The following is a 23,626-nucleotide window of genomic DNA, read 5'->3' on the forward strand; positions in this document are numbered from 1 at the left end:
GTACAACGTGTCATTCAAGCATAGAGCATAACGGTTTTCAGACCTCTGAAGGAAATTGGATAAATTAGCCAGCACCAACCCAATAAGAGCCTTGTAAATCAGAGTCATCCAGTGTGTATATTGCCTTACATATCGCCTTACATAAAGAAGGCATGCCAGCATTAGCATACAACCCACAGTGGTGGGTGAGGCGGCTACAACCAGTGCTAAATCTCAGAGCACAATGGTACACCAGAGTCAAGGACTGTAGACAACTGGTTAAAGTGCACACATACACATATATCTCCTTCACATGTGTCATGGTGTCTTGGTGGCTTCCCTTATTATTCACTTTCTTGCACAGTCACTAGATTTTTGAGAAATGCTGAAGCATCTCAAAACTGTCTTCTGTTGAAGAGTGTGACATGCTTTTCATGGGATTTATGTTACGGAGGACAATCAGAAGCGGGTTTCTGCTCAGAGAAGGGTACATCCCGATTGCTGCATGCTGTACCCAGGCATCCACCGTCACCTACTTTTTGCAAACTATTACCTCTCCTCTGCATAAATTACACCAGACTAGTCAATGTGTTGGATCATAATGTGTCCCGACTTCACAAATTTTTAAAAACTGTAACCACTCACAATGTTCTATAATGCTACTCTTACCACCAAATATGGATGACAGTATACCTCAGAATTGCCCTGAAAGAGCTTGTTTTGGCAAAGGCCAACGTTGGTGAAGTCAGTTTTTTTTTTGTTATTTTTAAATTATATTCATTCTTTAATTCTTAACTCCACCAAGCTTGGAACACGTGTAGGTGGGTTCTGGAATTGGGCAGATGAGATCAAATTTCCAAAAGGTCAGTCACTGAGTTCAAAACTGAGGTCAAAATGTATTTTCATTGCAATTTGCATCAAACTTGGCACACATATGCAGGTGGGTTCGGGATTTGCCCAGCAAGGTCAAATTTGATAAAGGATTGTCAGCCAGACCCTTTTGTAGATTTCTACCAAAGTCGGTGTGTCAGTGAAGATTGACACCTAATTAAATAAATAATTTTGACAATGGCCAAGGCCAAGGAATTAGATTTTCAACCCAATTTGGAGTAAGATTACAGAACTGGAATCAGGCCGGCGTTTCAGAGTCCCCCATTGCAGACTGAATAGATATAGAAACAATATCAATCATAGCCCTTAACAAATATAACAAACACCGCTAACAATCAGGCTCAGTAGGAGGTTTTAGTATTTGTATGTTTTTTATTTATTTTTATTGTTTTTTTATTTTTTATTCACTGTTATGAATTGTTTATGTCTTGTACAAATTATCTATCTATCTAGCTATCTATCTATCTGCCCTGGCATGGTCAGCCTTAGGTCAGTCCTTTGGGTGAAGATCAAAATCACTGAGGTCAAATGTCAGAATGCAACATCCCTTCCTACACCTGTCTTCATGCCCATGGGTACCATTAACTATTTTTTTTTTTTTTTAAAGAGCAGGCAATATTAAAGTGAAGATAAAGATTCCATCACCTGTCCCAACAAGTCTGTGTGTTTGTTCCACATCTCTTGAATTCCTTAAAAGCATCCTTTGACCAGCTAGGTTACTTTATACACAAAGTGGATACATTCATTAGCAGAATTGCAATACTGGAAAACACTCCGTAATGAAAAATTCTTTTTTTGAACTCGATGGTTACCCAACAATAACATAGACATTTTTGAGTGAACAAAGGTGTTATTCTCTACATCCTGAGGATCACTTCTTTATTGTCAGAGCTCAAATCAGATGTGAAAGCCAGACACGGGCTATTGCTGGCCCTCCCCTAAAAATTCCACCTTTTTATCAGCAGGATTTACAACTCATGTTTGCTGGCACACTTCCCTGCAATGCACATTGCTTCAAGGGCTCAAAGGCCAGTTTGTCAGAGGGAAATGCCACGCCTTCATACGGGAAGCAAATGGTCATTTTTAAAATGACCTCTGCCTGTAACCTTTAGCCTAACATGTAAAGAACAAAGTTTTCCTATCAAATTCTGAGCTGTAAACAGCTGTTCCCCTTCATTTGGAGATTAGACTGAAACTCAACAGAGGAAAGAAACAGTGTGACAACAAGCAAGTTGAAAATCTGACTCATCTACCCCTAGTAAGTCCCTTTAGCTGCTCCCTTGTTCACCTCCTTGGGGTCACCGGATGCCTTTCCTGACGCAACTCCACATTACATGGAGAAATGAGGCAGGGGTGGGGTTTAAACCAAGAACCTTCCGCACTGAAACCAAGCGCACTAACTGACTCATCTACCACTCCCACCTCTTATTTGGCCAGTGTTTCTCTGTCCCTCCCTCTCCATCACGCACATTCAAGTCCTCAGTTCTTATATTATAGTATACATGGGGAACTTCCCACTAGTACTAGGATCCACTTGTTCTAGTATTAAGGAGAGCATGTTGAAGTAGTTTTTGCATTTATGGTAGGCTATATGTTGCACTAAAGTAGGTTAAGAAATGTTCCAAACGTGTGACAATTAAAACAAAACCCATTTAATTATGGTGAATTACCATTATTTTTTATTTTTTATTCAACAGATTTATAGACAACAGTACAATTAAAGGTTATTAATGATGTAGGTTAACAAAATCATACATTTTATTTTTGTAAATGGAACAAAACTGGATCTGGTTTGTCAAAGTCAAAATTTCTTTAGTCTCCCTAGGGAGAAATTTGTCTTGGACAGAGGGGTCTGTTGCACAAATAACACATCCAACACATACCACCCATGCATCAAAAACAGCTACATAACAGATCAAAATTAAAATACAAATACATAATCAACAAAATCATACCAGCATCTTAATGCAAATTCAGCAACACATAACCTTATACTATATTTCCTGTCCACCCTGAGCCATCTGCTCATTTATGAGCTTCACTGACAGTGGGATAAATGAGTATTTGTGTCGGTTATATTTACCCTGAGTTAAGTAAAATATGTTCAGAGTGCAGTACATAAGACGCATCTGATAAAACATTGTCTGCAAGTCTGAGGATTGCTTGTTCAAACAAATCTTGGGGAGTTACAGGTGCCACCATACCAATGATTTTGCCAGCTATTTTTGTCAGATTTAGTATTTGGGTTTTTGATTTAACCATTAAATTGCCAAACCAGCTGGTAATACCGTAGCGTAAAACAAACTCAATAGTTGCTCTTTGGAAAATCAACATAATATTCCTACATACACCAAACAATGAGTTGTTAGCTATTTGAAAGTATTACATTTATTTATGAACTTAAAAATCTGGTTGGAATGGTAATATACACCATCAAATAATATAAAGAGGTTAGGACAGTGGACCCTAGGACCAGTGGACCTTGGACTAGCGGACCCTCCCCATATACACATACAATGTGTCCAACATTCACATATTTAAAATGGTCATATTATACAGGGAATAGTGGATTTTTTTGGTGACCAGACCTCAATTTTGGAATGAAAGACAGTGAAGCTCATACCCATCGCTTTCCCACAGACAGTGTGGGTGTGTCACACAGAAATGGTAAGAGTTCAAAGACAGTTTCTACATGCACAGACAAGAAAAGGATGTAGGATGTTAAACTTGAAATCCCAAACATAATTGATTAAAGGCAGATAAAAGCTGAGCCACAATATGACATCTTAGAAGATTTGTTCATCGTTTTCTTAAATATTACTACTACTTCTACTACTACTGTTGCTGCTGCTCTAATAGTAATTGTGGGTATCACATTTCTTCCGCATGCAAACAACCATTCATTACAATGATGCCAAACAGGTGTTACGTACAGTGTTATTGAGAAGCAGCCTGATGTGTGCATGTCAAGTCAGATCTGAGACTATGCGCTGGTGCTGCGCTTTGCCGCATTCACAACACCATGGAACCGCCCCGTGTCTTGGATGGCAACCACCCAGGTAGACAACCGGTCCATTCCCACATCTCTAAAAATAACCATCAATCCACTGTAGCAGGTAGATGTGTGCATGTGTAGGAGGGAAAATAATAGAACAAAAGTAATATTTCAGAACTAGAAAAACAAAAACAAATTTATGGGGAAATATTTACATAAATCATAATATACGGTGGCTTAGTGGTTAGCACTGTTGCCTCACAGCAAAAAGGTCATGGGATCGCTTCCCAACTGCATGTCTGTATGAAGTTTGCATGTTGTCCCCATGTTAGGTATGTGTGTGTGTTTGTCTGGTTATGTGTGCCCCTGTGATGAATTGGTGTCCTGTTCAGACCTTCATGAAATAGCCCTTTGTTGTGCTTGCGTAAATCAATTGTAGTTGAATATATTTCAGTTAAGGTTATTTATATAATGGCTGAATGGATCCTTGTCATTTGATTGGTGATTTGTATGTCACGTGACATGGATTATTTGTACTATTTGTCACTGTATTCCACTTGCCATGCAATAGTGCTACTTAGCTTGCAAATTTGGTACTATATGATTTGTGCTATTGCACGCTGTCGCCACCGCGATGGCACTCAGCTTAGAAACAAACTGGCGGGAGCTGCTCATTCTTCTAAAGTTAAAAAACAAATCCAGTACACCATAAGCCATCTGGAGGTATTTGGAGTATTCGCTGGGACGTCTCTAGATGAAGAGCTCGACACATTTCTGTCGCGATTTTTCACCGGACTGAGAAAAGCAGACGACAGTCTGCACACAAAGTCAGTGCATGGCATCATCTATGGACTACATCGTCAGGATTATTTTTGAACTATTTGACTGATTTTGCAAGTTGACAGAACAATTTTGGATCGGAATGGACTCCTATTTAAAAATCATTTTGGACTGTTTGGAACCTGTTGACGTCAAAGCACCAGTGATGCACACCAAAAAGTAAGTCCCTTTCTCTTGTTTATAAATGAATAAAATATCAAATGACAAGGATGTATTTTAGCCGTTATATAAAACAAATAATGAATGTTTTTTCATTTGTTCGCCTTGTTGAATGTAACATTCCATCTTTCGTCTCATGAAATATTCTTACCATTGCACTTATAAACATTCATTATTTGTATAATATTGCTTTAGAGAAATGGCTTGTATGTTGAGAAAATTTTGATTCTAATCAAAACTCTAGTCCAGACCAGTCCAAAAATCTGTTTGCCACTGATTTATGACACGGCTGATCAAGCACCTTATGTAAAATGTGCCTGCTTGTGCACTATATTACTCATTGATAAAGTGTACTGTTCCAGTTTCAGGTGAATTAAGTCAACAGTTTGTCTGGAGACGCCTCTTCCTGTCTGGGCAGAGGCAGACCTTTGTACCCCCGCTCTGACGACAGTGAGATGTTAATTTATTTTAAAAAAGAGTTACCCATACTCACTTCATGTGGGCAGCTCTCACATGGCTGGAAATGACAGAGTCCTCTGGACAACTGCTCTTGTCCAGACGTACAACAATCCTCCACCCCCATGTCAATGGCATGGTTTACTTTTGTCAAAGGGAAGGCACACAGGGCTGAGTTGTTCTGAGAATTCCCGTGCTCATCCACCTTTGCAAACACACCATACAGGATGTCTTCGTTCTTGTCAACCCCCAGCTCTTTCGCTAATTCCTCCCCAATTTGAGCGTAGTGGCCCGCCTGCACTCCGTTGTACACAATGTCCCTGTAAACATGTCTCCGTCTCCGTTTGGGTTCGTAGCGGCACTCCAGCACCACCTCTCGATACATCCATACCTCTGGTATTCCTATGGGCAGTCGCCCCAGACGTGTCTGAAAAGGTGAATTGGGATTTGAGGGATCCTCCCTCTGCAAGGACAGAAAGTAGGTGTAGTCGCTGGTAGCAAAGCTGTAGATGTAATCAATACGGTAATGGTCCTGTAGACCGGGCAGCACTGTCATGTTCATGATCATATCAAAGCCATCTTCAGTTGAAAGCGGCCTTAACACTGATATTGAAGTCCTCGGGTACCACCGTGCCACTTCCTCATTAACAGAGGACGCTACAAAGAACAGTGACGTAGCCCCATGCTCCACAATGCTGACTTTGGTGCCAAGTGGACTCGCCAGACAGTCGGGACAGTACGAAGCAGAGTTGTGTTCTTTCTTGTATAAACATTGAGGCTTTGGTGATGCAGAGGTGATGTCAACAAAGTAACAAATCCCCCACTGAGTACTTCCACAAATATACAGGTAGGGTAACAAAATCCCAGCAGGATCCAAAAGCAGAACTTTATTATCTGTATCCACGGGTTCCTTTGGATCTATTTCGATGTCACATGCCTGACACGTTTCACATTCGGGACTACCCACAGGTCCAGTTTTCACCTTCCATATTTTTTTTAAGTTGCTGTCGACAGCCTCAATGACATTCTGGGATGCAACATACACCTCGAGTTGTTCTGGACCTGAATTCACTGCAATGTTCTGTATTGGTTTTTGTGCTTGGAAGGAGGTGAGGGAGTAGTTCACGGAGAAATCCACGGGCCTGCGAGGAGTCTGAGAACATGTGCGCAGTCCCGAGGCTGCTTGTATCCACATGCATACTGTCAACAAGGTGACCAACTTGACCATCGCCACTACACGCTCTGCTTTGACTGCGTGCTATGTTAGAACAGATAGTTTCTTCACTGAGGACATTCTGGAGGTTCAATAGATGCTCTGCAAGAGAAGACAAAGAAAAGTAATTCCCTCTTAATTCTGACTGCCTCAAAGATTTGTATCTTGTTTACACTGAGATTTAGCGAAACCAGAAAAAGAGGGAAACATATCAGCCATCTGTTGTCTTCCTGAGCAACGTTCCAGAGTGCTTCTGCTTTTGAAAGAAGAATTCAGCTGATACAATATTGCATACCAGCAGAACTTAGTAAAATATTTAGCTAATACAGCCTGTGGAAAACAAGAGTCAATATCAAGTTTACTATGAGCAAGACATGACTTGTTGTACCATGTGGTGCAATGATGGAAATGTTCTCCTCCAGACTCATTCACAGGACAAATGCAGAATAAAAGAATGACTTGAAGTCTAATTGTGTCAAAATGTGAAAAAAGTCAAACTCATACTTAATATACAGTTTGTACTTTTGACAAAATATAACAACTGGTCTTTTCTGAGCAGTATGAGTACACAGTAAATACTGCAGAGTAAAATATACTCTGCCCGGATAACATTTGGTCCCAGTCCAAATAGAGTTAAAAACACTCTATTATAGAGTGAAATCAGCTCTACTGTCTTGTAAAATCACGTTTTTCAACTCCAATAAGACCTGATTTTACACTGTGATAGAGTATATTTAACTCTGTTTGGACTGGGACCAAATGTTATCCTGGCAGAGTAAATTTTACTCTGCAAAATTTACTGCATAAGCCAAATTACATTTTATTTATTTATGTGACAGACAGACAGACAGACAGACAGATAGATAGATAGGTATGTCCTTCCATTTGTTAATTCAGCAAAACAATAAGTGCTGTTATCATCCATCCATCCATTTTCTATACCTGCTTACTCCAATTGAGGGTCATTGGGGGGGGGGGGCGCTGGAGCCTATTCCAGCAGTCATAGGGCGTGAAACAGAGTGCACCCTGGACAGGATGCCAGTCTATTGCAGGGCCACATATAGACAAATCAATCAATCAATCAATCAATTTTTTTTATATAGCGCCAAATCACAACAAACAGTTGCCCCAAGGCGCTTTATATTGTAAGGCAAGGCCATACAATAATTATGTAAAACCCCAACGGTCAAAACGACCCCCTGTGAGCAAGCACTTGGCTACAGTGGGAAGGAAAAACTCCCTTTTAACAGGAAGAAACCTCCAGCAGAACCAGGCTCAGGGAGGGGCAGTCTTCTGCTGGGACTGGTTGGGGCTGAGGGAGAGAACCAGGAAAAAGACATGCTGTGGAGGGGAGCAGAGATCGATCACTAATGAACACATTCACACACACTTACGTTCAGTTTAAGTTTATGCTGTTATCATGTAACAGTATATAACTGGGACAAACTCATTCAAACTGGCTATACTTTGATCAGTTCAAAGCTTTGTTTTACCTACCAATGTAATATCACATCGCTGTGTCTGATACATGCTTAATGGATGTGCGAGTGATGTGGGATTATGGCCCAAGCCAGGTGTGTTTCTGCACAGAATGTTTTGTTTTAGTTAGGATGGCCAAATCAGATGGTCACCCCAGTGAGTCTGGTCTACTTGAGGTTTCTTCATATAATAAAATAGCCATAGGGAGTTTTTTCCTTAACACCGTCACCAGTGTGCTTGCTCAGGGGGTGGGTAAGGTTTAATCCTTGCTCGTGGGTAGTGCCATTGGGTGAATTAAGTTGTATAAATAAATTGAGCTGAACAAAATTAATTGAAATGTGACAAATCGGAAAAACCCTGCGGACAGGATTTTGTATGAATTTTGTTGCAACACAAAAAAAAGGACAGCAAGAGAGATGCTTGAGTTCATTTAAATTGTTTTTGTCATGTAATAAACAAAAGCCAATAAAAATAATGGAGGAAAAAGAGAGATGGTTGAGCGAAGACAAATAATTTTCCACATAAAAACGGTGTAAATCAAATAAACTGTTAAGCAGCATTGTAGTAGTAAAATGAGATTAGCAACAGCTCCTTTCAATTTAAAGCAACATGCACACATAACCAAGTAGATTCTTTTTAATTCTGCAGACATGCTGAGATTTTAAATATATCCACAAAGGGGTCATATACTCTGATGAGTCACAAATTTTTGGAGGGGTGAAATGAGCTGCCCACCTCCACAACAACTCTACATTAAAGTGTCTTACCTCGTTTTCAGAAAAGAAAACAGTTAAGAAAAAAGTTTTCTCGGCAATAATTCCAGTGAATGCCCCGCAGCAGTCCCAGACTCACCTGATACAGTACCACAGAGAGCCAGGGTTTGAACCCAGTCCACACTGATCCTGACCTGCATCAAGTCAGACAAACTACTACAGGAAGTTACACTGACCTTCAAAAATAAGGTGCATCACAGGACCGTGAGAGAGGCGTCATCAAGTCCACCAAGGTGTACTCTTAGTTTTGAAACTGATCTGGTTAATTCAGGATCAAACAACAATGCAGATGTTCAGGTAACGCTTCTAAACCAGATTAAAATCACTGTAAAAGGTACAAGTGTCTAAACTGAATCAACTTCCACAGGTACGCAATTTTAAAAGTGTGTGCACGAACAAACCACAAACCACGTAAGCAAGTCCCTTCAACTTCTCCCTGTTTTCACAGCCACAGAAGATCCAAGATGGAGTTAGATGTTTATTTGGCACACATTTCAGGCCAGATGCACATCTGGACACAACTCCACATTACATGGAGAATGGAGTCAGACAGTGACGGCCTTGAACATGGTACCTTCTACTCTGGATAGTTAAAATAAATAAGTAAATTAATTTTACACCATGTAAGTGTAGGAAATGCTGCAACATACACAGAAAGCATTTGATTTGAATAATATTAACATGTTCCTGCAGGAGGCAGCACTTAGCACTGTTGCCTCCCAGCAAGAAGGTGAAGGGATCGCTTCCCACTTGTGGCCTTTCTGTGTGGAGTTTGCATGTATTTGCGTGGGTTCCCTCCGGGTGCTCCGGCTTCCTCTGACTTCCAAAAACATGCAGGCCAGATGAATTGTATCTACAGGTGTGCGTGCAGGTGTGCATATGTTTGTCTGTCCTCATGTCCTGTGACTGCTGAGATAGGCTCCAGCCCCCCCATGACCCTTAATTGGAGTAAGAAGGTAGAGAAGATGGGTGAATGTTCCTGCAGGAGTGTATTCACATTGGAAATGTGAGCCAAACATGTGGTTCAAACAAAAACTTTAATACATTTATTTTCAGTTTTTAGCACATACACACATTTTAGTGCCATCAAAGTTTATATCTGTTTTTAAAAATCCACCATTCTTTTTAGGTGTGTATACACAACTTTGATTTTGTAATAATAATTGGTTTTGACCCAGGTTTGTTTGTGTGCTTGGTTTAATAAAATATTTCAATAAAAGATGCATTTCAGATGCATGCCATTGTTTTATCCAGCCTGATCCCATTAGATCAGGGAAGCTATGCAGCGTGGGTACTGGTTAATACGAGCGAAGCACTGCACAGCGGAGAAAAAGCCACGAACTGGACAATATTGTCGTAAAGAGCCGTAAAAAGCCACAAACCAATGGTAGATGAAGCTGCAAACCAGAAATGGCACGAATGATTCGATCCACTGACATCAACAGCCTTTTTGCTTAACGATTCCCTCTTTGGTCCTTCAGAGCGGCCATTGTTTTTGAGGCCATTTGTCAGGAAAATGATAATTTCTCTATGTTGATTACAGATCCTGCAGCAGGTCTGTAATCACCCGCTTCTGCAACGGCTCCGCTTTGAAGTTTGAACCAATGAAGCAGTGCTCCGACCCACTGCTTCGTTGGTTCCCTGCTTTGATGCTTTTCAGAAGCGACAAGCCCGCTTTTTAACACCTCTCAAAGCCATTTAAAAATGTCAATCATGAGTCACGTTTGCGCGGATTAAAGTCACTAACTGGGCCTCTTGTCTTGTCACAGGCAAGAAACGAGAATCGCCCTCCGTTCCGTTTGCACAGTTCCAAACACTGCCCTGCTCTCTGCCCAGTCAAGTTAGAGTCCAGCCAGAATTGATAACGTCAAAGAGAATTGCCGTTTTAAATCAAATGACACCTCTTTCCAAACGTTGTAACACAAACAATAAGCTACAATCGACTAACATGTTTTTTCCTCCCAAAATAAGACATCATTATTACGTGCAGCACAGCTGGTGTTCTATCGAGATGTGCGGGTTTGTCGATTTATGCATCCCCACACATAAATCGACAGTTCCGCGTCTCGACAATATTGTGCTGTAAATACAGCGTGCATGTGCAAATTTGAATGTTTTCAAATAGGAAAGACACTTATTGATGTTGTATTTTCATGTAAAGACAAAACTTGTGTGCGTTTCCTTCAGTGGGGGAGCTTAACTCCGCGTGTGAATGTTCTGTGGAGTTGAGCAGTCGAATTGTGCTTCCCGACAATATTGCGCTGTAAATACAGCGTGCACATGCAAATTTTAAGTTTTTAAAGTTAGGAATGATATTTCGTCAGGAGACTGGCTGAGTTCAGCTCAGAGGTATGGAGTGACATTCATGCCATTAATGTCTGAAGGGAAATGCTTTTTATAAAAACTACAGATTTTGTTTATTTCTATTTATGTCCAGAGATCAAGGATCCGCCATGTAGATTTTATTGAAGTCCAAAGATCAAGGATCCAGTGACCAATTTTATATTTATTGACTTTAAGACTCAATAAAATGTTGTTGACATAGAAAACCTGTAAAGCCTACTTTTAGTACACAGAAAATTCACAACAGGTATCAATAAGGGAATCAATAAGGAATTGGATCGAGCGGAATCGATAATGCATCGATAGATAAAATCTTATCAATACCCATCCCTAAATGACATGGTGAGATGCTGAAGAGCTTTGCTTGTTCATGAAAATTCAGTAAGGTATATCTTATATATTATATTCCAATTCTAAGGTGGAACTATGCCAGTATATAAAGGTATATCTAAATATCTAAAAAGGAAGAGTAAAATAGGAGAGCAGAAAAGAGTAGAGTAGAGCCACTTAGGTGCCTGGTCTTGAGAACCAGGGATGGTAGGTTGAAAAGCTTTTTATCCCATGGGAACTCTCCCTACCCACCCAAGCGGCTCAAGAAAAAGTATATATAATATAATAAGTAATAAGACATAAGAAAGATAAGACATCACATGAGAACATTGTAGTATAGGTAATTTAGTATGTAGACTAGTAGTAAAATTAAATATGGTTAGTAGGCTAAGCTATAAATCTGGTATTTTATTATAGAAACAGAAGCTATTTTTTGTGAGAGCAGTGACTCGCATTTAGTGGACAAAGCTGTGATTAAGTTCCTCCATTCCACCAACCTCTATTTGAAAGTCTAACATATGATAAAGTATTTAACTATTACCCGTGGGGGGCAGCATTATGCTACGCCAGCGTACAGCCTGCTGAATCTATTAGAAGAAGAAGAAGAAACAGAAGCTATGAGTGTATGGGTATCTATCTAATGTAACTCTGTTAGCATACTGTAGGAAAATAAGAGGTATAATCATTATGCTATCAAATGGAAACCTAAGAACTTAGGTACTATATGTTGATATCTTTAAAAGAACTCATAAACCGATGAATCATTAAAAATCTACACCATGTAAAATAAAATTGTAAATAACGAAAATAAGCTAGTTATAGTAGAAGAGCTAAATTAGCCGTTAATAAGCCAACCGTACCCAGCAAGCTAACACAATAAACAAAAACAGTAATTAGTGTATAAAGTATAATAGCGTAGTTAAACCTACAGTAACAGTATTAGCAAATGCATATAAAATAAATGTGGACAAAAGTATGAATTAATGTGGGTTATCAAACACAAAAGAACCAACTATTTTGTAAGCTACGATGAATGTTGCTACAGCCGGCTAGATAAGCTAACGTTAGCTGTTAGGTATAACTAATTGTACCCCTCTCCTCCAATATTTACTTAAATATAATAATATTAAAAAGGGGAACAAGAAAAAGTAAAGCGTGTAGAAATGTATATGGAGACATAAGTACATATATTTGCAGAAAAGAGAAAAACGGCGGCCGTTTTAATCACCAACATTGTAGTATAGGTAATTTAGTATGTAGACTAGTAGTAAAATTAAATATGGTTAGTAGGCTAAGCTATAAATCTGGTATTTTATTATAGAAACAGAAGCTATTTTTTGTGAGAGCAGTGACTCGCATTTAGTGGACAAAGCTGTGATTAAGTTCCTCCATTCCACCAACCTCTATTTGAAAGTCTAACATATGATAAAGTATTTAACTATTACCCGTGGGGGGCAGCATTATGCTACGCCAGCGTACAGCCTGCTGAATCTAATTGTACCCCTCTCCTCCAATATTTACTTAAATATAATAATATTAAAAAGGGGAACAAGAAAAAGTAAAGCGTGTAGAAATGTATATGGAGACATAAGTACATATATTTGCAGAAAAGAGAAAAACGGCGGCCGTTTTAATCACCAAACCTGCAGCTGCCAGCGTTACACATCTTGTTCATTACACATCATGTCCGTGACATATACATATTATGCCGAAAACCAGGTGAAACTGGAGTTGTGTCATACAGGGCATTTTGGTGTAAAACTTGTGCCAATGCACACCCTGTACAGATTGGAGCAGGCAACAACTAGTTTCCAATATCTGCTGTTGTTGGTTAGAACTGTAAATGTTTTGTCTTTCTGATTTAACCCATAGTATGCTACAGCTGTACGTGTTGTATTTGCATGGCCTCACTTGTGAAAGATGGATAGCTTTTCTTGTTCTTTATTCCATAATTTCACCTTGGTTTATACATTTCTTTCTAGTCGCATATCGTGCCGCCCTGCGGGTTTTATTTTGGAAGTAGATTTCCGGATATATTGTGTTTACTCTGACTTACTTGACAGCGATATTCCCAGAGTGGGTGCTGCACTGTCAAGCCGCGCCCGCAACAAGGAAGTGTAGTTAGGTTACGAAATGTCATCACATTAAAAAAGAAAAAAAAAAAAAAAACCTCTCTCAAGAGTCAGATTATGTTATAAGACTGTGACTCTTGTCTGAACAGGCGTAAAAAGTATTTTAGTGCGGGAAAAAGTGGTTAGGGCAGTCTGAACTACCTCCTTCTGTAGGATTTATGCCCAAAGTGCGTTTCGTTCAGATGAGAGAATCAGGAATGAATTTCTTTCAGATTAGAAAGAGAAACAGGAATGCAGCCAATCTTCATTCAGACTGTGACCTTGAAAGCTGAAGAGCTGTAAATCAACACAAATACACCACTTACAGAAAGTGGAAATTAAGAAATGAACTGACAAACTCATTATATGTTTGTATTTATTTGATTTATTTAGTTATTTTTTAATCAGATTTAATAAATTGGGCAGCACAGTGCCTTAACAGTTAGCACTGCTGCTTACAGCAAGAAGGTCATGGGATCGATTCCCATGTTTGCGTGGGTTCTCTCCGGGTGCTCCGCTTCCTCCTGCATCCAAAGACTTGCAGACATTGGTGGGCACAGTCCCGCTAATTAGCAAAGCTGTTTTGTGTTTGTGAACGCAATACGGGTGAGCCGTATCTCCATTAACTGTTTATAAATATATAATATAGAGGTAAACTGTGACTTCTAATACTGCGATTTACTGCTTTTGATAAAGATGATGACAGTGTTTGGGGTTTTAGTTTTTATTTATTTATTTCTCGTGCATTGATTTTGTGTTTGTGAGCGCCTTTGAATTTACCCAGCAGCCCCTGCGACACTTAAACTCGAAACTGGCTTATCAGTAGCCGACAGTGACCGAGTCAATACTAAAAGTTAGCGGTTAGCTTTAACTTCCGCATTTTTGTTAGCGGTTTATGGATTTAGCGTTATAAAAGTTAACTTTTCAGTTAGCGGATTAATGGCCATCAAAGCTAACTTTCAGTGGCGGCACCAGGAAATTTTTGTTGGGGGGGCTGAGGGGGGATATAGCCTGAGAAACGTAGTTGTAAACAATATACAAAAAAGTGATTCTTTATGAAGTTTGTATACAATCTAGCCCAAGTTACGTGTAAGGCAAACAGCCAAAGAACACGTTACTTCAAAACTATGCGCCTGTTCTGGTGGTTGGCAGCAAATATTGAGACATTCTCGGCGCAAAACTGCAGTTGAGATTCACAAATATGTCAGACGCTATTCACATTATTGGCAGAATTATTGCCCCCCCCTTGGCGCCGCCACTGCTAACTTTTCAGTTAGCTGTGCACACCACTGCATGCAGGTTAGGTGGACTGGAAACTTTAAATTGTCCGTAGGTGTGGGTGTGTTTGTCTGTCTATATGTGGCCCTGTGACAGACTGGCATCCGGTGTACTCCGCCTCACGTCCTATGACTGCTGGGATAGGCTCCAGCTCCCCGCGACCTGTGGTTGGAGTATGCAGTTAAAGATGAGTGAGTGAGATTTAATAAATTTGATTTCTTTTAGGCAACAAAAGCACATATATATAAACTAAGTCCCTTCAGCTGCTCCCTTCTTTTCATTCATGGATGCCACAGCAGATTCAAGGTAAATCTGTACGTTGATTTGGCACAAATTTTACACCGGATGTAACTGCACATTATATGGAGCAATGTGGCAGGTGCGGGGTGTGAAGGGGGAACTTTCCGCACTGAAACCAAGCACAAAATCTATACAGGGTGCATCCGGAAAAATATTCACAGCGCTTCACTTTTTACACATTTTGTTATGTTACAGCTTCATTCCTTTAACTTCATGCTTGGTTTGTGCTCTGACATGCATTGTCAACTTTGGGACCTTATACCTATGCAGACAGTTATGTGCCTTTCCAAATCATGTCCAATCAATTGAATTTACCCAAGGTGGACTTCAGTTAAGTTGTCCTGGCAGACAGCTCTCATCCTCTGTCCTGTCAGTTTGAGCTCCTGAAGTCTGGGAGGCGCTACAGAGCTTCTCTGGCCAAAGGCTCTTTTAAAAAATCTTTTATACCAAATGCCGTCACCATCATGAACTCAACAAAGTGACCAACCCACAGACATAACCTGGACTGTTTTACTTCTGTGTTTTATTTATTTTACAAGTTCTTATTTTATGTTTTATTTATTTTACTAGATCTTATTTTACTCATTTTATTCTTGTGTATTTTACTATATCTTACCTTTGTTTTGTTGTGTCCATTATATGTTTATATGTATGACGATGTTTGTATCTGTGTTGTCTTTCTTAAGCTTGTGAGCCGAAGACAATTTTCCACCTCAGTGGACAATATAGAATTATTCTATTCTATTCTATTAAGCTGTAGAAACATCTCTGTGGAAACAGGATGTACCTGAGCTCAATTTTGAGCTTCATGGCAAAGGCTGTGAATACTTATGTATATGTGATTTCTTAGTTTTTTGTTTTTTTTTTAATAAATTTGCAAAAATAAAAAAAAACACCTTTTTGCACATTGTCATTATGGGGTATTGTGTGTAGATTTTAGAGGGGAAAAAAAACAAATTTCATCCATTTTGGAAAAAGGCTTTTACATAAAAAACAATTGTGGGAAAAAGTGAAGTGCTGTGATTACTTTCCAGATACACTGTAGCTGGAGAAGACCAAGGGAACATCCAAGTTTCACCTGGCCGTGACAGATGGATGGTTATTTTAGAGACCAATTGTATGCCTGGGTGGGCAGGCATACAAGTGGCAACTGGCAAGGCAGTTCCATGGTGTTGTGGATGTGGCAAAGTGCAGCACCAACACATGCTCCCAGACTTGACTTGACTTGACTTGTTTAGCATTTATCACATCAGTTTTTATTTGACACTGTCACAGCCTGTTCCATGTGCTGTCTATTAAATGTTGGGTTTCTGGGTTTTTGTGACCACTGTTCCTTTGTTTTATTCTTTAGCTATTTTTTTCAGTTCCAGTTTGGTTTCAATACACTGGTCTTTGTCACTTTTATTGTGGTTTGACATATGACTGTGGGTGAGGTCCTGTCACTCTGCGTTGTCCTGTTTAGTGAGCTGTAGGTCATTCTCTTTGTGTACACTCCTGCCCTGACTAGCTCTCGACAATATTCAAGTTCCTGTTTTCCACTCGCTCCCTGCCATATTCTGATGTTTCATTGTTCATGTTCTTGTCTATTCTGGTTCTGCACCCTGGCTTCCCCGCAGTCCGCTCCAGCTGCCTTTGGACTCCACATTCTGGACTGACTGAGTTCCTTTTCTGTTGTGTGTCACTCACTCCCCCTGTTAGTGTTTCTTTAAATTATTTCATTTAACCCTGTGTGCTCTGCGTTTTGGAGTTCAGTTTCTGCACCCATCATGTTATATCTGTTGTTTTGATGGAGTCAGTTTTGAGTGCAGTTTCACTTTGCAAGAGATTTGTGGCATTTTTGACAAAGCAGTTAACTCTTTTTTCAGTTTGTGTTTTGAGAAACATATTTTCTGGAAATGTTTAAACATTTCTGGGGTGGAACTGTAACGTGGCATGAATAGTTGAACACACATTGTACTATGACATACTGATGAATTCCAAAGTTAAACATTTACCATTAGATGCAAAGTTCAGGAATCCAAAGCTGTTTGAAAAACTGTGTTCTTCTGAAGAAGAACCAAGTGTCAAAGTGTCTTCTTTATGCTTCAAGTCCAGTCCTAAGATGCACTTATTTTCCCTTTCATATGGCTCGCATACTGGCATAGTATGTTACTGTGCTTTCTACCCTTTTAAATTCATTTTATTAGTAAAGAGAGCGGGCCCCTGCCTCAACTTTACCTAAAGTCTGGGTCTTTTAGTGAAGCTTAGGGCTAGTGGCCAGTAATCACCTTAGTATTTCTTCTGTTTTTCTTGTTGTTTCATGCTGACAAATTATACTGTATTTGTTGTCTTCCTGCCACCTGATTCTTTTTTTCTCTCTCTCTGTTTAAGGTGCGGCTCAATCCAGAGATGAGAGTGGGTGTTTTTCTTCTGCAGGCCTCCCGTCTTGTGCACCAGCATGGCCTCCCAAAATCTCCCCAAATGTCCTGTGTAATTTTCTGTATATTCTCCCATGACCAGAAAAAAATCAAGGACCGAGACATCGCCCGGTATGGCGGAGCCGGGGCCCCACCCTGGAGCCAGGCCTGGGGCTGGGGCTCGTGCGCGAGCGCCTGGTGGTCGGGCCTTAGCCCATGGGGCCCGGCCGGGCTCAGCCCGAAAGAGCGACGTGGGCCCGCCCTCCTGTGGGTTCACCACCTGCAGAGGGGGCCATGGGGGTCGGGTGCAGAGAGGACTGGGTGGCGGTCGAGGGCAGGTGGCCCGGCGGCCCGGTCCGCGCTCACAGCCCCTGGCTGTTGGGACGTGGAATGTCACCTCACTGGGAGGGAAGGAACCTGAGCTGGTGCGGGAGGTTGAGAGATACCGACTAGAGATAGTCGGGCTCACCTCCACACACAGCTTGGGCTCTGGTACCCAACTCCTGGAGAGGGGCTGGACGCTCCACTTTTCTGCCGTTGCCCACGGGGAGAGGCGGAGAGCTGGGATCGCATTGCTTATTGCTCCCCAGCTCAGTCGCCATGTGTTGGAGTTCACTCCAGTGAATGAGAGGGTCGCATCCCTATGCCTTCAGGTTGGGGACAGATCTCTCACTGTTGTCTCGGCCTATGGGCCGAGCGGCAGTGCAGAGTACCCGACCTTCTTGGAGTCCCTGGGAGGGGTACTAGATAGCGCTCCGACTGGGGCTCCATTGTTCTCCTGGGGGATTTCAACGCCCACAACAGTGAGAACTGGAGGAGGGTAATCGGGAAGAACGGCATCCCCGAGCTGAACCCGAGTGGTGTTCAGTTGTTGGACGTCTGTACTAGTCACAGTTTGTTCATCATGAACACCATGTTCGAGCACAAGGGTGTCCATAAGTGCACACGGCACCAGGACACCCTGAGCCAGAGGTCGATGATCGACTTTGTAGTCACTGGCAAACCATCCGACGCCTCAGGAGGCGGAAGCAGCTCTCCACCAGCACTGTCTACGGTGCGGGTGGGGAGCCGTTGACCCTGACTGGGGATGTTGTCGGGTGGTGGAAGGAATGCTTCGAGGATCTCCTTAATCCCATCGTCACGTCTTCCGAAGAGGAAGCAGAGACTGGGGACTCAGAGGCAGACTCATCCATTACCCAGGCCGAAGTCACCGAGGTGGTTAGAAAGCTCCTCGGTGGCAAGGCTCCTGGGGTGGATGAAATCCGTCCTGAGTACCTTAAATCTCTGCATGTTGCTGACACGCCTCTGCAACATCACGTGGCGGTTGGGGACAGTGCCTCTGGATTGTCCCTCTGTTTAAGAAGGGGGACCGGAGGGTGTGTTCCAACTACAGGGATATCACACTCCTCAGCCTCCCCGGTAAGGTCTGTTCCAGAGTACTGGAGAGGAGAATTCGACCGATAGTCGAACCTCGGATTCAGGAGGAGCGGTGTGGTTTTCGTCCTGGTCGCGGCACACTGGACCAGCTCTACACACTCCATCGGGTGCTCGAGGGTTTATGGGAGTTCGCCCAACAAGTCCACATGTGCTTTGTGGATCTGGAGAAAGCGTTTGACCGTGTCCCTCGGGGCACCCTGTGTGGGGTGCTCCAGGAGTACGGGGTCCAGGGTCCTTTCCTAAGGGCTATCCGGTCCCTGTACGACCGCAGCAGGAGCTTGGTTCGCATTGCCGGTAGTAAGTCAAACCTGTTTCCAGTGCACGTTGGCCTCCACCAGGGCTGCCCTTTGTCACCGGTTCTGTTCATTATCTTTATGGACAGAATTTCTAGGCGCAGCCAGGGTGTAGAGGGGGTCTGGTTTGGGAACCACAGAATCTCGTCTCTGCTGTTTGCGGACAATGTGGTTCTGTTGGCTTTGTCAAATCAGGACCGTCAGCGTGCACTGGGGCAGTTTGCTGCCGAGTGTGAAGCGTCCGGGATGAAAATCAGCACCTCCAAATCCGAGGCCATGGTTCTCGACCGGAAAAAGGTGCTTTGCCCTCTTCAGGTCGGTGGAGTGTCCTTGCCTCAAGTGGAGGAGTTTAAGTATCTCGGGGTCTTGTTCACGAGTGAGGGACAGATGGAGCGTGAGATCGACAGACAGATTGGTGCAGCATCTGCAGTGATGCGGTCACTGTATAGGACCGTTGTGGTGAAGAGAGAGCTGAGTAGGGGGGCAAAGCTCTCGATTTACTGATCGATCTACGTTCCGATCCTCACCTATGGTCATGAGATTTGGCTCATTACCAAAAGAACGAGATCGCGAGTACAAGCGGCCGAGATGAGTTTCCTCCGCAGGGTGGCTGGGTGCTCCCTTAGAGATGGGGTGAGGAGCTCGGTCACTCGGGAGGAGCTTGGAGTCAAGCCGCTGCTCCTCCACGTCGAAAGGAGTCAGTTGAGGTGGCTTGTGAACTGCAGTGTCTGTCACCATTTCAAAGGTATCAAATTGAATGGCACACTCAGATTTATTTTCATTCATTTTGTTTGGGGCCACAGAAATTAATCAAACAATTAAAACCTCCAGAATTAAGGACACAGTGTCATCTGTCATACAGACTATTGAGAAGTTTTTTGTTGTTGTTTTGTTTTGTTTTTGTATTTTTTTCTGGACATGCCGGTTACCAAAAGCAAACATTTTAATTACATGTAATTGCAAAAAAGCAGATTTTCATGAAGAAAAAATAAGTAAAAAAAAAAAAAAACTAACAAAATTACTGCAATTTAATGAGTTTTATTCCAAATCAACAACTTGAATTAGATACAACTGTAAAAAGTAGGCTTCTCTAAATTAAAAATTTAAGTTACACCAAATCAAAAATGTGTATGGCCTTGAAGATAACTTATCTTTTTACATTGTGTCAATGAACATTTTTGTCTTTGGCAAAAGAAATATTTCAATTTAGACTAAAGCAAAATTACATTATGTCAAGAGAGCAATTACTTAGGCAGACTATGATGATGAGGAGTAACACTTGCACTGAAAGGGAAAATCAGGGATGACATTTTTGGCCACATGGCGCACCTCTGTAGACATGACTCATTACACAAGTATCTCTGGGTTGATGACCCCAGTGAATGGAGAAGGCCAAGGCGACACCCACATTTCACCTGGCTGTGGCAGACAGGTGGTTAGTTTTAAAAAGGGGGATTGACCAGTTGTCTGCATGGGTGGCTGCAATTCAGGCCACAAGGTGGTTCTGTGGTGGATATGGTAATACTAAACACCAGCATGTTTCCAGACCTGATGTAAACATCTGTGATGACTCATTTAAAAAAAAACAGCTATGCAGTCACATTGTGGTGTTTGCTAGGTTATTAATCCTTTCAAGATCATTTCAAGTAATCAACAACTTAATTTTATTTCTGTAGTAGCACTAAAGCTAAAGTCAGGACAGACAAGCAAAGGTGATTTCATATTCTTCTTTGTAGTGATGTATTAGCAAATTGTTGCCAGTATAATCTCATAAATAAGTTAGCAAATGAATAAAGAAACCAGTCAAACACAAGAAAATCAATTGCAGTACCATCACTGCAGCCTTCTTTGGTATTTGGGCCCTTCAACTGGATGATAATACCTATTTTATAATTCAATAAAGAGTTCAGGACTGATATAACAACATGAATAATAAAAAATAATTGTTGTAATAATGATGGGGGCTATTGGGGTCCCGGGTTACTCTGAGTTGCCCCAGCATGCCCGGTGAAGATCCATCCACATTGAGAATTGTTATTTTCTATGTCAGATGACTTTCTTGACACAACTCTGGTAACTAGTGTTCACAGCAGGAGTGGAACGATAGACTAACTCCAGATATGATGACACACATCACAATACAACTATTGCACTTTGATAAATATCATGATACATAACAACATTGATGTTTGCACTATTCATATACACAGTAATCTGTGGTGAATGTTTAAAGACACAAATTATTCTGAAGTATAAAGTGTAATCCTTGATGTTCTCTGTTTCCTGTACATTATACATCCTTTAAGTTTCTTCTGGAAGAGATTTTAACAGAGTGTCAGTCTGTGTCAGCATTTGTCCCTGTCCACTGTCAGACAAACAACATACCAGACCCTTCACAGACCCCCTATGGGTGGTGAGCTCACATGGAGTTGACGCAGTGTTATTTTTTGGGCTGATCCAGACTGAGTCCCATGGTTGTTAGCCATCAGGCACCAGGTCTGACACAAGAAGAAGGGTCCGGTATTTCTAATCTGGGCGAGGTGACTACATTCCTATGTGTGTCTGTTGTAAAGGGCCACATGGATCACTCTTGTCTGTCTCCGCCCCTGGGACCAATTTGCCAAGGGTGGCCCTACCAGGAGCTCCCAGGATCATCACCCCCACTCCTCACCACCACCACCAAAATAAGGTGGTGATGCCATTTGGATTGACGACATTTCAGGATCTCCCCGGGAAGAGTTACAGGACTCAGCTGAGGATGGGGAAGTGTGGGATGAGCTACTTGGTCTGCTACCACAGTGACGCGAATAAGCAGCAGAAGACGAATGAATGAATGCAAGAGATCTTTATTTCTTCCTTGGAGCAGATGATGTTTCATGATATCACAAAGCTCATAAAAAAATTATACAATTTGATTCAGGCACAACGATACAAGTGTAACAATACGAAATGTACACAGTCTACAGGCCAGAATAAGGACCAACTCTGCTTCTAACATCTGACAAGATAATAAACACTGTCATACTTTAGTTTTTTTATGGGAACCCTTAGCAAAAAGAAGTTTATTCAAATGTACTATGAGTATATTTATTTTTTTTACTAAAATTGAGGAAGTATACTTGAAGGTGACTTTTTATAAACTATATTTTATATACTTAAGACTAGTATGGTGAAGTATACTTGGCTTATACTGAGAAGTATAAACAAAAGTCTACATCTAAGTACATTAATACTAAGACTTACACTTATACTTTAATACTAAAACTTATACTTTAGTATACTTTTTACGTCTTTCTGCCACAAAGTACTAACATTTATTATGCACTTGGAGCAAGATATCAATCAATCAATTTTTTTTTATATAGCGCCAAATCACAACAAACAGTTGCCCCAAGGCGCTTTATATTGTAAGGCAAGGCCATACAATAATTATGTAAAACCCCAACGGTCAAAATGACCCCCTGTGAGCAAGCACTTGGCTACAGTGGGAAGGAAAAACTCCCTTTTAACAGGAAGAAACCTCCAGCAGAACCAGGCTCAGGGAGGGGCAGTCTTCTGCTGGGACTGGTTGGGGCTGAGGGAGAGAACCAGGAAAAAGACATGCTGTGGAGGGGAGCAGAGATCGATCACTAATGATTAAATGCAGAGTGGTACATACAGAGCAAAAAGAGAAAGAAACAGTGCATCATGGGAATCCCCCAGCAGTCTACGTCTATAGCAGCATAACTAAGGGATGGTTCAGGGTCACCTGATCCAGCCCTAACTATAAGCTTTAGCAAAAAGGAAAGTTTTAAGCCTAATCTTAAAAGTAGAGAGGGTGTCTGTCTCCCTGATCTGAATTGGGAGCTGGTTCCACAGGAGAGGAGCCTGAAAGCTGAAGGCTCTGCCTCCCATTCTACTCTTACAAACCCTAGGAACTACAAGTAAGCCTGCAGTCTGAGAGCGAAGCGCTCTATTGGGGTGATATGGTACTACGAGGTCCCTAAGATAAGATGGGACCTGATTATTCAAAACCTTATAAGTAAGAAGAAGAATTTTAAATTCTATTCTAGAATTAACAGGAAGCCAATGAAGAGAGGCCAATATGGGTGAGATATGCTCTCTCCTTCTAGTCCCCGTTAGTACTCTAGCTGCAGCATTTTGAATTAACTGAAGGCTTTTTAGGGAACTTTTAGGACAACCTGATAATAATGAATTACAATAGTCCAGCCTAGAGGAAATAAATGCATGAATTAGTTTTTCAGCATCACTCTGAGACAAGACCTTTCTAATTTTAGAGATATTGCGTAAATGCAAAAAAGCAGTCCTACATATTTGTTTAATATGCGCTTTGAATGACATATCCTGATCAAA

General features: G+C 41.4%; 1 protein-coding gene across 2 annotated transcripts in view; it reads right to left on the reverse strand.

Moving 5' to 3' along the window:
• LOC117506757 (macrophage-stimulating protein receptor-like) overlaps positions 1–8,898 on the reverse strand; it is a 71,342-nt gene extending 62,444 nt beyond the window's left edge. For both annotated transcript variants that reach the window (XM_034166344.1, XM_034166343.1), the window contains exons 1-2: positions 8,780–8,898; positions 5,358–6,635 (exon numbers count right to left, since the gene is read on the reverse strand). In XM_034166344.1, coding sequence (XP_034022235.1) covers positions 5,358–6,548 — 1,191 coding nt within the window. In that variant the 5' untranslated portion in view covers positions 6,549–6,635; positions 8,780–8,898. The remainder of the gene's footprint in view (positions 1–5,357; positions 6,636–8,779) is intronic.
• Positions 8,899–23,626: the final 14,728 nt, after the last annotated feature.

The sequence above is a fragment of the Thalassophryne amazonica genome, chromosome 3 (assembly GCF_902500255.1).
Source record: "Thalassophryne amazonica chromosome 3, fThaAma1.1, whole genome shotgun sequence".
Lineage (NCBI taxonomy): Eukaryota > Metazoa > Chordata > Actinopteri > Batrachoidiformes > Batrachoididae > Thalassophryne > Thalassophryne amazonica.